Source organism: Anas acuta, chromosome 6 (genome assembly GCF_963932015.1).
Source record: "Anas acuta chromosome 6, bAnaAcu1.1, whole genome shotgun sequence".
Classification (NCBI taxonomy): Eukaryota; Metazoa; Chordata; class Aves; order Anseriformes; family Anatidae; genus Anas; species Anas acuta.
In genome coordinates, this window is record NC_088984.1 from 37,798,449 (window position 1) to 37,815,208 (window position 16,760).

General features: G+C 37.4%; 2 protein-coding genes across 2 annotated transcripts in view; one reads left to right on the forward strand and one right to left on the reverse strand.

Moving 5' to 3' along the window:
- Positions 1 to 16,760, reverse strand: part of HECW2 (HECT, C2 and WW domain containing E3 ubiquitin protein ligase 2) — a 192,688-nt gene that overhangs the window by 167,961 nt on the left and 7,967 nt on the right. The window lies entirely within an intron of this gene.
- CCDC150 (coiled-coil domain containing 150) overlaps positions 1 to 16,760 on the forward strand; it is a 31,364-nt gene that overhangs the window by 8,225 nt on the left and 6,379 nt on the right. The window contains 3 exon segments of the mRNA XM_068686719.1: positions 14,626 to 14,648; positions 15,248 to 15,331; positions 16,593 to 16,696. Of these exon segments, the coding sequence (XP_068542820.1) occupies positions 14,626 to 14,648; positions 15,248 to 15,331; positions 16,593 to 16,696 (211 nt within the window).

Sequence of the window (16,760 nt, forward strand, 5' to 3'; positions counted from 1 at the left end):
GCCTAATCCAGCTAAGCCTTCTTAAAGTGCCATTGAAAACAGATACTTGAAATGACTTCCATCTGAAATAGTATTTTTTCCCCATTGTAGCCTCTTCCATTTAAGAAAGACTGTAAGTTTACATTTAAGAATCCACAGTTGTCCAAAACACAAATAGTGAGACTATTTCCACCAAGAATTCAATTCAGAATTGTGAAAATCACCAGAGCTTCCCTTTCCCCAGTTCTTATGCCAATTTGAGAGAGAGAGAGAGAGAGAGAGAGATTTCTTCAATGACTGCATAATGTACGAATAATGGTAAACTTAAAGAAACCAGTGTTTAATCAGTACTCTGTCTAGAATTGTCATCATAACCACATCCAGCACCACTACAAAGATAACTGCAAAACCCTTACAAGCCCTAACACCCTAACAGCACAATCTCACTCCCTGTTGAGGCTCATAGCCAAAGGAAGGGCTTGTATTTTATTTTTTTTAACCTCATTGTTTCTGCCAGATACTATACAAGTTTAATATTTGGCATTTTTTCCTTGGCATCACTGGGAAAGACAGCAGTGACAAGGCATTAGAGCACAGCAATGGCAACGTATGTTCCAGGAATATAAACCTAGCATATTCTATTTTTTCAGTATACTGGAAGCTATCTGACCACCTCGAAATGTTGCAACCCATCGATTCCTAACATAAATTCGTTTAACAATAGTTCACTGTGCAGCTCTACTGTGTAAACTAACACTTTGGTTCAGAAATCAGAAGTCTGCAAAACAACCACAGGAATAGAGACATGTAGGTGTACCACTTTTTTACTATCTCTACATAAAATATTATACAAATAACTTCTTATAACACATTCTTCTGCTTTATAATAGAAAGTTTAACAAAACAAAAGAAATTCTTACTCTGATTTCCAACAGTTGTCATATATATTATTAAAAAAAAATAGGTAAACCAAAAATGAGACTTTTAAGAAGTGTAGGTTCTGAACTCCTCCATCTGGTGATGTTGTGGGGCAGTGGCCAACAGGGACCTCAGCTACGCAACACATAAAAAGAAGTGCTCCAAACTGAAGCCACAATGAGGCGTACAACATAGCACAAAGTGCCTGTGCATTAAGAACACTTAGCTCTGAAATCAAACATAACAGCTTAGCTGAAGGGAGACAAATTTAAACATGCACTGTGACTTAAGGCAAATACCGACATTGCAGCATACCTGGGAAAAACAATCCCACTGCAGTAAAAACCGCTTGGGGGAACAGAGTGATGACATGGAGAGGAAATAATAGCAGCAAGGAACACTGACAGGAAGCAACAATATTAGAAATCCTCACACTAACGAAGAACAGCAAATGAATATTTGCAGAGTAAATAAAAATACAGTAGAGTGTAGGAAATAAGACCCAAATAAGAACTGCAGAGTGATCAACAGAACACCTAACCGCTGAGCCTTACCCCCAAATCCCCATCTGCCTGTGGTACCTGTAGAAAAGAAGAGGGGTGGTGTGTACTTCTCGATATGCAGCGCAGCAGTTTTTGCTTCTGTCATCTGTGCAATGATTTACGCTGGCAACTTGTGCTGGGGCCCTGCAGGTGCTTTGGAAGAGCAGAGCCAAGAAGAAGTTCTCTTGAGACAAACATTTAAATATCAAAGTTAAGGAAAAAATACTTAGAGCATAAAACCACTCCAGAGTGTCTGCACAAACTGTGCAAAAATTGCAGCATGTGAATAATGGAGAAAATAAATCTCTGCAATTATTTATATATAAATATTCTGAAACACAAATGACAGCACTGCAAGGATATCTGGAGCACAGTTTGAACAGATCAAAGTCACTTTTATACTGGCATATTTGGATCACGAATACCTGTCAAGCTTCAGCAGAGCTCACATCACTGTATTAGGCACCCATTTAAATCCCACATAAAATTTGGGCTGGTATGGAATCTCAGAGCAGGAATCCAAACTACCACCTGGCAAATATTCCCGGAGCACTGAAACCTCACAGAAGTTATTCTCTCACTGACAAATGTGATTTGTTTTTATAAGCTGAGGTAGGCAACATACTGTTCTGCATTTCTGGTTGGCCTTGCTACTTTGCTTCCCAGGAAAACTAAAATGCCTTCAATCTCTCTTGTTGTGCTGTAAAATTCATGGGACATGTCATTCTTGCCACATTAACACCCCTCTGTTGTCGTTTTCTGGTGTTTTTTTTTCTGGTTGAACACAAGACTTAGTTTTGTGTTTTATTACAGCTGTTGTTTTAAAGGCAACTTTTGAGAAATTAAATGCTACCTCTCATTTTCTGGAAACTCTGAATGCGTTGGAGAGCTCCTAACTAGAGATTTTTAAAGCAAGACTGCATATAGTCCTATCATGAAGAATAATCTGGCCGTGGAAAAATCCAGCCTACACGTGCAAAACTGTGTGTCTTATTTCATGGGCTCCATTCCTGCAGACCAAGATGCTGTTACTTGGCCATAGTTATTGAGCACATGAGTCTGGCCGTGCGAGTGATCTGGTTACTGCACGACCAACTGCTGCAAGGGGAGTGTTTGTGGCTGGGTTTTATCAGTAAGTAGGAAAAGACTCTAAATCATATCCTGATCAGATGTGAATAGCAAACTTAATTCTAAGTCAGTGCATCTTAATTAAGGTTGAGCAAAATTCATTTCCTACTGGAAAAGCTGATTGCATCAGGAAAGAAGAGGATAAATATTACTAGTTGAGCCTTGATAGCTAACTCACGGTACTTTACCACACCATTATCAAATGTGTCTGCGTAATGTCAGTGAAGTGCAATAACAACATTACATCGTCTCCACATAATAATCCTATGAATAATAAATGCTATCTAGGCATCAAATTACTGCTTTCACATCACGTAATAATATTACTTCCACAAAGGCAGGTAGGCCCTCATATGACATTAAATAGAGAGCAAAGTGGAAATTCTGAGAAGTGTATGTAAAAGTATATATTCCAGGTAATATAACCACTTAAAAATCTTTGTGATTCCAGCTTGGCATATTTTGGAGAATATCATTAGCAAATATTTGTGAAACCTCTTAATTTGCCTAAAATTACACAGGATTTGGAGAAGCTTGCTGAAGCTAGTACTTATTTTAAGTATTAGGTCCATTTGTTTCTGAGAAGTGCTAGGTTGAGACACAAAAAAAAAGTGGCAGGAAAAAAAATATTGTTTCTCCCACGGTAAGCACACTAAAGTAAGGCTTAAAAATGAAGCAGAAGCACATTTTTGCTTATACCTTTGAACTGTACCATCTGGTTGAGGCTCAATTAAGATTCATCAGTCCCTGATTGGAATGCATTCAGGACTCGCTATTTTGAACCAGAAAACTAGACAGCCAGAACACGTGATTTTGTGGATTACTAAAATATAGAATACAATTTCAAATCCCTGAATCAAATGAGGATACTTTCATATTTTCTTGGGTATGCATTTCTAAGTTTTAGAATGAAAATACACCAGTGCTGTAAAAGCCACAAAAGGCCGTTTCACATTACAGCCTTAGCCCAGTTAACCTCTAACCACCATCAGAAAGATGAGGCCTTAATCCCTCCCAAATCTCCTCAAGCAGTCCCATCACTTACTCTGCATCTGCTTTGGCAATTGCCTAATTGCACAGCAAAGGCTGTTTGAATCAGCAGAGAACTAGACCAGGAAAAGCACACGTTTTCTTGCTGAGTTAGCACATTATATGGGATCCCTGTGCAATTCCATAGGCAGGAGCTGATGTGGCTGCCCATCTGATCATCCCACTGGGAACAGACAGCAAGGGACAAGGGAAGGAGACACCTTCTGTTTGGAAGCACAGTGCTGTTACTCTGACTTGCAATCTAAAAATAACTGTTTTCTGCTCCCTTTGTGTCTGCTTTTAGCTGTATGCTTTGTAGGTTTATGTACATCACACCCAAGTGCAGCTGTAAATTCAAAAACAACAGGCAAGTGCATGAATTCAGTGCTTGGAGTGCGATAAGAAAGTAATACCTTCAGGACAAATCGAGCAGGAGTTTTATCCAAGCAAATACTGGAGAATTCCATATCTGGAACACAAAAAGTTGTGACTGCATAGGAGAAGAGGGAACTTTCATTCAAGATTGTGTATTTCCATTGTTTGACACTGGCCCCAAACCCAGATACAGTATTAGACTGAACTAGGCCATGACTTTTTTTCTTCAGATAGAAATGTCACAAGAAAGTTGTTTACAATGAAAATCCTAAAACAGGATTTGGCAATAGTGAAGCCAGAGTTTCCCAATAATGTGAAATTGTAAAAGCTTCTTTTAAATTTGATTTAATACTCCACGGTCAAATTCTGCTTTTATAGACAGATGGTAGGGTTTTTTTTTTCTTTGTTTGTTTATTATAAATGCACTTGAGCACATCTATTCAGTTCACTGGAAAAAAAATGAAAACATAATTTGCAATATTTTAATCCATAAAGCTTAATTCCTTTGCAGTCGTCATCTCAGTGTAGCAACAGATTTCACTGTTGCTATTGCTACAAAGGGATTAGACTTTCTCCATCGATTTTGAATACTGGAAAAAATACTGTAACTGCAGGGTTTGATCAGGAGGTTGTTGGAAGGGTTTTGTTTATTCCTTTTTCCATTTCACAGGTTTCACCTTGTCATTGCAATTCATATTTTCATGTTAGACTACAGCTTCTTCTACTCCAATAAATCTATCAGACATTTCTGTTGTGCTGCTTCTCCATACGTTGAGTTTGGTGAACCTCATGGAACAGTAAATAATTTCTAGCGTAGCAAGTGTAACATGGGAATGAGGAGCAATACTTTAAGCCAACTTGAACTGTAAATTTGTAGCAGCACTATACCAAAAAGTACATTTACAGCATTTAGGTGTTCACATAGCTTACAGAGCAATACTGGGGCATTGCAAACATTGGCCATTCCTCTTCCGTCACCTCTCTCAATGTGCATTACACTTGGATAAGGGAAGATGCTATTTAAGGTTATTTAAGGTTATCATTTGACACACATCGTATAGCTCAGTAAAGAAGCTCCAATTCCTTCAACAAAAATACAGCTGTTCTATGCCTGGTAAGATGCTGTCACAGGCTGCTAGACACCTTCTTAACTAGCTGTATATCAAGGGACATGATTCATGATTCAGTGATTTATTCACTGGAGTTATTCACAAAACAGCACCTTAGCATCCACAAATTCTGGTGTCGGACTCTAAAGCAGCACACACTGATATGAAATATTTGACGTTACACAAGCATCTGGCCACCAAGCCCTACTTTTCTGTTCTGCAGCACAACGATACATTCTTGCTATGGCATATTGCCCCTGCCAATGTTCAGAGCTTTTCTACTTTTTTTCAAATTTACTGGGAGGGATGGGAAGGAATATAGTGAGGTCATTTAGTCTACTGCTTCCAAACCTTTTTTAAAATCCAGAGTCCAGATACTACTTCAGGAGAAATAAAAATAAAAAGTCTATGGAAAATGTATTGTTTTTCGGTGGGAAAATAAGTGAAAAATAATTAGCATTCAGGCAAAACAAGGTCTTACATATTAAGATGTTACCATACATACTATTTCATTTTAAATATTCGTTAGAAATATAATAATTCCTGACATTGCCCATCAAAAGTCAACAACACATAGCTGCCTACTCACAAAAATATACTTGCATGAGGTTTTATTTTGCTTTTTGTAACTGCAATTCTTTACAGATGATGAGGCCAGAACCACCTCCTGTTTAGGATACGAGCAGGGTCTGGTACCCTAATATTTAATTATCATTTACTAATAGATGCCTAGCCCATTCTTCTGCCCTAAAGTAGAATGAATTACAACTAAGCCATTTCTAGGAGATTTTATGTACTACATCAGAGCAAGTGACCACAATACTGTCTCTGACCACAAGTTCTACAAGGAATAGTGATTACCTTCAAATTGCACTGTGAGATTACAGCATTGTACACAGTTTTAGTGTACATAGCTATGAATTCCGATTGCAAAATATAATGGACGAAAAATCTGTCCTATCAAACAGCAAAAGCTACTGACTTCAGTAAAAACCAAGATGTCATTCAGCTTACATTTGGCATGAATCAGTAACTTTGCCCATACAGGTATGAATCTGTACTCATTTAATCCTGCAGCCTATTGCTTACTGAAAGATATTCCAGCTCTGTGCTACTTCTTGAATGCCCGACACTGCCCTGTTGACTGCAATTGTGCATTCTTCCCATAATCACACAAATCTAATTCCAAAGTGTCCCATGCACATAAAAAGAGGGTACAACTCCCAGATTGCCAGCATACCTACCTTTTATTATTATAAATATGACTTTTTTTTTTTTTACAGTGAACAATAACTAAGTGAAATGGGAGTATCAATTCGCAAAGACTAGAATTTCTATGCCACTTCATGAATTACTAGAAACTGATTCAAGGCAGGCAATCCCAAACTCGAGCACAAAATTAACTGCAAGGAAGGCTTGCTTTCTGCTTTTCAGTTTGGCAAAATATTATTTAAATCTTCCTGCTATAAATCAACTCATTTAACAGCAGTGTTCTGCTTTCACCTGTACAAAGAGAAAGTCAGCACAGGGGTTTGTAGTACCACAGATTTTTCCATAAATATTCAGTGGGCTCAATTATAAGTCAGTATCTGAAAAAATTGTACAAGAGCTTTGGCTGGGACAAGCACAATGCTGTACCCTCAGCAACCACCTGCAGAAAGCAACTCCTACATATACAAAAATGGTAATTTCTCATTCCTTCATAAGACATTTTCTTATCCTTTCCAAGCACTAAAAATCTACTTGTTCTAGTAATAAGAATGGAAGATGAATACAATTGCTGGGACCACGTTCCCAAAGAGTTCCCCTCTTCTTACCTCATGAATTCCACTCAAAACAAAACAAAACCCAAAGCAGTAGTGCTTGAAGTACAGCATTGCAGAAAGGAAACACAAAAGAAAGCAAAAGGCCTGTGTGAGAGCTGCCTACAGTAAAGATGGAGTTTTGCACAAATAACAGTGCATGCATTTGCCCAGCTGAGTGGTACCAAATGCAGCAATAGCCACTTAAAAAATCTCCAGTGCTAGACTGTTTCTTTGTGTTCAGAATATCAGGAGAAGCACATCAATTTGATGGTGTGAGCAGGCTGTCCAAGGTCAATTTTAGAAGAAAAAAAATCAGTGTTCTCTTTAAATAGTGTATATTCATCTATACCTTTTCTGAGCACTTATAAGGATGCTGGTTGCAGTTTGACAGAGAATTACAAATATAAAATCCATCAGCCATTAAGGAAACAAGGTTTAAAGGGAGAAATAGTATTTTATAAGCCAGTATACAGGGCAATTGCATTTTAACTTAATTAAATACTGCACCATCAGAAGTACAAAAAACCCTGCATTGTTTGTAAATGCACTTGAGCCTTTTAAATGAGACCAGCACTTTTTCATAAGTACATCAACAAAAATGACAGCCACTAGGGAAAAATCAATCAATTAATATTAGAATAAAGCTTAAATAAATTAATTAACATCAGGAGATTCATGATATTAAACAGTGATATATTTTGCTGAACGTTAACTTTTTAGTATCAATTAAACTACGCTACTCTAGATAACTAAAAGCATTAACCGCATTAATAACTGCTACTGGTACAAATTGTTTTAAGAGATAATCACCAGTCTCTGGTGTGTACAGGACTACCATAATTTTTAAGCAGATAAATGACACTTTTCCTCCCGTTGATGAATAAATTCTGTTCACAGTGGACACAATAATTTTGAAGTAAAAAAAAGGCAATCTGTGTTCTCCATTTGTGCGTGCATTTGGTTTACAGTACGTGTCAGTCTGCAGCTCCCAGGATCTGGGCCACACTCTGTAAAGCTATGCAGCAGTCCCTGGCTATTTGCAGAAAAATAGCACAGCACTTCCAAGAGAGCACGGCACAAAGCCCCTTCCCAAAACATATGCTGACTTTTGATTATTTCAGGAAAAAAATATTCTCTGTAAGGACTGCACAAACAATTCCCAAACTCAAAAATTGAATGTTAAAATACAAAGTGTCCCTCCTAGAAAACACAACGTTTCCTTCGTTTTCTATGCATCCCTGTTATCTTATTGTTACATGTTCTCCAGGGGAAGTCATTTTTCCAGTAAGAAACTGAAAACAACGTGCAGGTGATACCAGTCATGTACCTCTGTCTCATCAGCGCGTTATCCTTAGAGACTCCTGCACTTCTCAAGTAAGCCAGCAGATCACCCAAACTGATGTGTCACTGGTATTAAGACAAGAGGCAGAGGCAAACCCTCACACAGAGTTTAACTGTATTTCATAAAAAACACCTAAGTAGGATTTAAAGCTTTCAACTTCTGAAGTTAAAAATAAGAAAAAAATGTATTACTAAGAGCACTGTTATTGAGTTAACAACTGAAACCAATGATAATACAGGTCATGCTTTGAGGTTTTCATCCACATAGCCAGAGGCCCCTTCCTTTCCCAAACATATGGAAAGTCATAACATGGAAAACAAACATTAAAAAACATTATAAATATTTTTGTTTTCATATGATGTTTTCCTTACATTTAAAAAAATCAACATTTACAGTGCCAAAAGCATGAGAAGAGACAGAATTATATCAAGAACAGATTTTTCTTTCATTTTCATAAATTTATGTAATTGTTTCACATTTTTTGAGTTACACGGATGTAAACAAGGAATGTTACTGTTCATAGGAGTACTACTGACAATCTGTTTAAAATGGATTCAAACACCTAGCTGAATTCACTCAACTGTGCTTACATGCAATATTGTTTCTCAGCAGGAGTGTAAGTCCCTGTTCTGTAAGTGTACCAAGTGTTCTGGTATGATTTCATTCGATTGCAGTGGAAGACATGCAAAGACTGGCAATTCAAATAATGAAAAACATTTCTGTCATTGCAGGACTATCATGTTTGAGTGTTTGAGGTGTCATTTGGATTTATCATATGCCTTTAAATCTATTGAAATTTATGCATTAATCTGACATGTACAAGGCCACTGATTTCACTTGATTTCAGTATTTTAGTTCAGTGTCTGAAAAGGGGGCATTTGTCTCAGAAAGGTGAAAATGTAAGAATATCTAATGCCACATTAGGATTTTACATGCTAAATCCATGAAGATATTGGGCTGGACTGATAAGCTGATATAAAGTAATTAAAACAGAAGCTGATTCTGTGCTCCCTTAGCTCAGTGGAACAGGAATGAGATCAAAATCTCATCACTGTTTCTTGTCCTCCTAATTTCTTAGTACTGTACACAGAAGTTAAAAAAAAAATTACATCACTGTACTTTGGCTAATAACTACTTGCTGAAGTAAATCTGAGTGCCATAAAAACATTACTTATTTAAAGTGATGGGATTTTTCACTTACTCCTACAGGAGGAGATGTCAGCCCAAATTTTGCAGACTTCTCAGAGAGCAGTTGGGCAGCAAACTGACACATTTTCCAGATATTGATTGTCCCTTGGTCGAGTGCACTGTAGCCTGTTTCCCGATTTCCAAAAGTGAGAGTTCAGATTTGAAATCAATATACCACTTAAATTGTCATCTTACTGAATCCTCATTCAAGTGAATGAATAGAATTCAGATTAAATACCAGTTATTTTAGAAGTGTTCCACACTTCTCACATACACATTTGCAGACAAGAAATACTAATATTCAGTATTGCAATACTCACTAAGACAAAGTTTGAGAATAATACTATTTGCTCCGTCTGTAAAAGCAGTGGGGAAAAGGCTGACAAATAGTTTTGCTTTTTATCCTTTTTAGAAAATATTACAAACTTTCATAAGCAGATCATTGTACATGATATATCTAGTGTGTTTGTTTTTCAAATACTGATTGCATAAGCATTGAACGGAAAACCAAAAGAGGAGAAATATTGAAGTAACGTAATATATACTGATAACCTCAATTCTCACTAAGTTTTGCAGACTTAACAGCACAGAAGACTTTTAAGGATGGATCAGGAAACACTGCTTTCAACGTATTTATGTTGAGAGCCTTCTTAGTGTGCAAGGGACTATAATTAAAAAAAAAAAATGTTTGCTTAAGATTTAAATTAAAATGTGATGGACTGCACTAGGACAGGCCAGGCAAACTCTGGATTTACTATCCCATTAATGATAAAACATGCTAGACAAGATGAAGAGACATGAATGGTTCTGAAGAGTTTCCTTCATTCAACTAACACTTTATACAGCTTGCAACTTACAATGAAAAGGGTAGACTAAAAGAAGAGGACAAATTAATCAAAACAACTCTAGTAGAAAGCAAACTCACAGCAATGATAGGAATAGACCACAGAGCTGAGGTTCTTACTCCTACAAAGCATCCTCCTTCACAGTATGCTAACCTGGATGCACAAACAGATCTGATTTAGCAGATTCGATTTATCCCACCTTCCAATTCAAACTTGCAAGTTCCACCTACTGCTGCAGCATTTTCACACGCAACCCAAGGAATCCAAAAGAGAGGTCTTTGTGATTACAAGTATTACAGAAGTGCTGGCAGCTCAGGAGTCCACCTTGAACAAAGACTTCAGTTCTACTGCAAAGCAGAATTCAGGAAAAAATGACAAAAATACGGTGGGGGACGTATGTAACATGCTGGAATAAAACTCTGTTGATTAATGACAGTTGTGGCATGCAATTATCTTTATATGGTAAATCAAAGTCGGAATTAAAATAAGTTATCAATTATCAGAATAGTAAAAAGGCTAAAACTAAAAGAAATGACATTTCAGGAAAGTAAAACGTAACAGCACCTTTAAGCAGTGAACTCTGTTAGAATATGGAAAAACTCCCTATGGAAAACCCTATTCCCTGAAAAATTGGAAATAAGACTGAAAAGCCGATTGGTGCCATCAACAAGCTACAGCCATAAAAGCTGCTAAAATAATGAAAATGTTCTATACATTATCAGATACTATTTTTTTTTTTTTGTATAATTTGCAAAAAAAAAAATCATAATTATGTGTAAAATTTAAAGTTTTATTGAGATATGTGATCTGTTGTATGTCACACAAAGCACCGGTGTTTTGGTAAGAAACAAAGTACACCTGTGTTATTAACCACACATTAAAAAAACATGCTTACATCCCACTTTAGCTTGCAACTTTTGCAACTTTGTGCAGCACTGATAATTCCATCAGGCATATACGTAGGTGGCAAACTATGGAGGAGATGATACTGATTTGGAGAAAAAAGTAGGAGGTCTGTCATCATCGTGGTGCCTGCCCCAAATCTTATTGCCATATAAACACTATTAAAAATAAAAGAAAACGGCATTTTGGGTTTATTTTTGAAGGCTACCATGAAACTGTCAGGGAGGATATTTGCAGCTGAAAGGGACACAAAATTGTTTAATTTCAGCACTCAACATTCACTTCTTTGATCACAGTGTTCTTTTTAAAAGTTTTCTGTGGAAAACATGCTACAGACGGTTTGATGTATACTTCTTACTCCTACTTTTTTATGTGAAGTTACTCTTATTGAACTATACAGCCACTTCTGAAAGTAAAATAATGAATGTGAAGAAGCTCAGATCAATCAGTTCTTTTAGTACAAACAAATTAAGAATACCTTTTGATCTGTTTGTTGCAAAATTTATACAGTACCTTCAGAATTAACTACCTTTCTGTCAAATATTGTTACCTTACCTCAGCTCAGAAAGCATCTCTGAAATATAGTTTCAATCTGACCTACATAACAGTTGCTCTTTTATGTTCTCACTTCATATACACAGTATTCTACCACATAAAGCTAGGCATTGCCATTGTATCAATGTGCTCCAATTAAGGAACAGCTCAAGGACAACATCAATAGTTGCCTGAATACTATACAATAAAAACAACATTATTTTTAATATTCAATGCTATTTATGCATCTCTATTTTGGGTGAGAAACTTAAGAGTGACTTAATTAATCATTTTTAATCCCCCTTTTTCCCTGGTGATCTTTAAATTCCCTCACATCCCACACTTCTTCACAATTCTCCTGGCAACATCCCCCAGGAAAAGTCTTCCCAGCGTGGATTCTCAAGCAGAGCAATGACAGCTTTACATCAGCTGAGAATCTCTTTTTCACACACACATTAGTGATCAAATGTAGTGCAGCCCCATCTTCAGTGTCATCCTTTTTGCTCAGAAAAGCTGCAACTCTTCCTCCAAAACAAAACAGTGATGCCAAAAGATCTTAACATCAAACCAATTATATCCATCAACAGAATGCAAAATTTTCATAGAATCATTGAATGGTTTGGGTTGGAAGGGACTTCAAAGACAGTCTAATTACACACACACACCATGGGCAGGGACACCTTCCAGTAGACAAGGTGCTGTCAGTATTAATGGATGTTCACCAGCTGCAGTAGCACAAATTATAAAATGTGTAGGCACAGTTTAAGATGTTCCAACACTGCTGCTCTTTGCTGCCATCTACAGATAGACTTCAATTTTAAAAAATAAAATTGAATCTACTTTTAATTTCCAATAAAATCTCAACATACTCTACAAGCCAGTTCACACGGGTGTGCTTTACCTCAACATATTTAAAGCTTCAGACAAAGACGAGCCCCAGTGAGAGGTCCTTGACAGGTATTTGGATGCTGCCCCTCGGCGTCCTGCAGCCAGTACATCTGCGCTGGCAGTCGGGTGTTTCGGCCCTGTTCAGCACACGGGCTTCAAGCCCCTCTGAAGCCAGCTGGGCTGCCAAAACTGAAAGGAAAGTTTGACATCTCTAGTATGGATATCTTAAATACTTTGACTCAAGTCCTCAGAGTATCTAATGCTTAATGTTCACAGCATTGTTTTAGTGTTTCAGGCAGCATGTTTCCCGTTTCACTGCTGGATGTTCTCACCACAAGGCTACAAAGCCAGGCCTGCTCCCTGCCTTAAAACGCAACTCGGCGGCATGAGGGGCCGGGGGCAGCGTGAGGGGCCGCTGCGTGGGGAGTGGGAACACGGGAACTACAACTCCCGGTGGGCCCCACGCCTCTCAACAACGGGTATCGCAGCTGAAGTAACAGAGACTTAATTCTTCCGTCTTCACAACTAAGGTAAAGGTTGATTCCAATTCCACCAAAAACGCTTCAACTTTTAGATCTGTGCTTTAATCAGGGACCTGTTGTTATCTGTCAGTGCAGGGAAGCTTGTAAAGTCACATACTGAAGTTAAAGAAAAGTATCAAAGAACAATGCATTTTTTAGAAATCTTATATATTTGTGGCATATTCAAGAACTAAACTAAAACATTAAATCAAAATGTCACCATTTTAAATTACCAAACAGGTAGCAAAATCTGTCCTGATATTCTTTTCAATCTTTAGATTCCAAGAACTGTATCACTCCCAGCTTGACAAAGAAGCAAAAGTAAGTTGTAAACAAGCACTGCCGAGGAAAATAGCTAAATAGAAATGAGAATGGGGAGAACTTGAGGCCTTCCCAACGTACCACGCTTTAGAGGCATAATTCTTCTGCGGACAAATGCAGCTGAGGCTACTAACAGCAGAATGTCTGATTTTATTAATTATTTTATCAGTTAAGGGTACGTATTTATTGAAAGATTAACTCTCTTACATGTATTCTGTTGAAATAGCAAAAAAATGATGAGTGCTTTCCCTGGACAACTAGAACTGACCACAAAACACAGTTGTGACAGCACAAGTATTGCATAGAAAAGAGAGAAACACTACTATTGGTACTACAGAAAGATCAGGACCTTGGTCAGCTGGGTACTAAATGGGGGAAGAGGTATGCTTACTGCCTCTGCACGGACCACGTGTGTTGCCAGTTGTCTCTGAAAGAGTAAGTTTCAGTGAAGAGGAAGTAAAAGGTCAGCTCAGATGTGCAGTGTTGCAGGGCTGGGAATGGATTCCTTGTGTTGGGAATTATACCACTTCTAGTAGGAAGACCTTTTTTAAGTTCAGAAGCATCGAGATTAATTATAGCAGAGGCAAAAAAATTGAGCTCAGAAAGATATGAAGTTACCCCCAACTTTAAAAGCAAAGTTAGAGCAGGTACTGTTCTGATTATTATTTTAAGATACATGGTGGCAAGAGATTTGTACTACAGGAGCCATGTCGGGTCCTTAGAAGTGTAATAGTAATATATAGTAATACATTGCCAAATAGTAATGTGGCAGTAACTTAAAGGAAATAGGGATGAGACAAAAACTTGATACGTTTGAAGTGCCTTGACATGATGTTATTTTTTATTTTTTATTATTATTTTATTTTTATTTTTTAATGGATGCTCTGTTTCAATTGCCCTTCAGAATGAACAGCTGCCTTCTAGCAAACAACACAAAGAGAACCAGCAACACTTAGTGCCCTCCGGTAACACGAGCTAATGAACAACTTCTAGTGAAGGAAATTGAGTCAGTAGATGACTGTTCATGATTTCCCAAGGTGAAGGCTGGAAAGTCCAAAACTTAATTGACTTGGCTTTTTTTGAAAGTGTCCTCTTCAAGAGACAGGATGTGAACAACTGCTTCTCTGACAAGTAGGGCATTGATATACCTTTGCACCTTTAGAATCTGCATGATTATGTTTCTGTTTGTGTCTGTCAGAAAAGGAAGATCTTCAACAGCAGGTACAAAAAATTATTTTGAAGTTATTTTCTTGAAGGCTGCTTTAGGACCCTCCTAACTAAAATTCTTATTTACATACCAGCTTTGCTTTCAGAAAGATGATTTGTTGCTATTGTAGTGGCAAATGTGACATTCCCTCCTATTTCCTACTAATTCTGTATTTTGACTTACAACACCTCCTCTCTGGAGCATGAAGAGGGAGTGAGGACAGGACAGCTCGGCAGATATTTTTGAACTTCAGAGTTGATTTGTGACCTTCTGATCAACGGTACGGAAGATGTGCAGTATTTACTTGAGTCTAGGCTTTAGATAACAATGATGTAATATTTCTTTTGACAGATAAGGACAATAGGAAATGAAATAACACAGGGAAAGAACAAATTGGAAGTAGAAAATAAAAAAAAAAAAGGGGGGGCTAATGGAACATTTGGCTGCATGGGCATATGAGCAGGTAAGATGTGTAAGGGGTGGAAAATATCTACCTGAAGCAACAGGGAAAAGTTAAAATATTCATGGAGAGACAGGACATTGAACACCCTTTTTTGTTGTTTTTTATGTTATTTTTCCTACAGAATGGTAATTTCTGCTCTTTTTTCCTCAGTATGCCCAGCAACAGGTACAACAGGTCTTGGCAGAGCTGACTGACAGCAGGAATAAACTGTCCTGTGGCAAAGGAGAACTTCAGGTACCTGTCAGTGTCCTAATTGTCAGTTCACAGGGGAAACTCCATTTTATTTTATGTTTATATATGACTGCTTAACCTGAGCTCTTCACTACTTAATTTGGAGGGAAGCTTTTATTTGTCTTTCTATGTTCTTGACACTACACAAACACTTTATTTTGAGAATTGTGTAGGAAAAAGCATCTTTCATCTGGCTCATACCACTTACTGCCTTTGGGTGATAGATAAAGGCAAGATGATGTTGATGTAGCATCTCTAGGATTTGTGATATATAAGTTGCTTAATGTACAAAAACAGTTGAATAGCTAAGAACCACAGTGAGGCATTAAAAAAATACAAGTAGAAAATTGGTTGAAAGATTAGAAACGTAGAACATTTTACGAAATATAGGAATTAATACAGAGGGAGGCAAACTGTGGTGATAAGCAAAAATAAGCAGTGTACATAAGCTTTCTTAAATATTATTTAGCTGGACAGTAAATGAGGTGCCGGAGGTAAAGCTTTTACTTCACTGTGACCTATGTCAGAATTTGTGGCAGCAGTGCAGAAATATCTGAGGTTCTTTTAAAACCAGCACAGAATATGTAGTGGTTATTAGAGAAAGCTACATTTATGCAATAGCCCTAGGTCTCACGGTAGTGATAGAAGAAAGTGATCCAAAACATACTTAAATTAGAACAAGGTGATTAATTCTAATCTGGAAGTAATTCTATGGAAAGATAAGTTAAAAGTGTTTCACTTGCTGCTCTTGCTACTATGGGACTTAAGAAAAATAAAACATTTGCTCTGGGCAAAGAAGAATTGCTATATTGCTCCGCTTCTGTGTTGCAGTCAAGCTAATGCTTTTCCCTTTCTTCACTAAAAAGAAGCTGAGCTATTTTGTCACACTTCTTTTCTTAAAACTGGAGTGCAGAAGCTGGAGGAATAACTGTAGTGTCTCTCAAGATGCACGTTTAAACAACAGCGAGCTTTGCAAGTGCATTGTGGCCACAGAGACCAAATACACTAAGGAAAAACAACTTTGAGAACTTCTTACTCCTCAGAATTAGGGTCAGACTAACTAATACTAACATAGCCATTAGAAATCAGATTCAACACACCTTTCCCTGAAGAACAGAGAACACATTTAATGTTAACTTTAGCATCCTAGTCTCCAGGTGAAAACAGAACCTTTTCATTAAAATATGAGAACTGTGGAAGCTCAGCTAAACTTCATGCATGAAAATCACAAAATTTACAAGTTTATAATGTGTTTTCAGGCTAGAAAACACACAGGTTACAAGACCGTAACGATAGTCTTCTCGATTTATCATTTGTTCCAGTTAGAGAACAAATAGTGGCAGATAATACTTGCCTAGCGATGTTGCTGTAAGGCAGATAGTTCCTCTGCTTCAGTCTGTTCACTCAGTCATAATGGACAGAAGCACAGAGA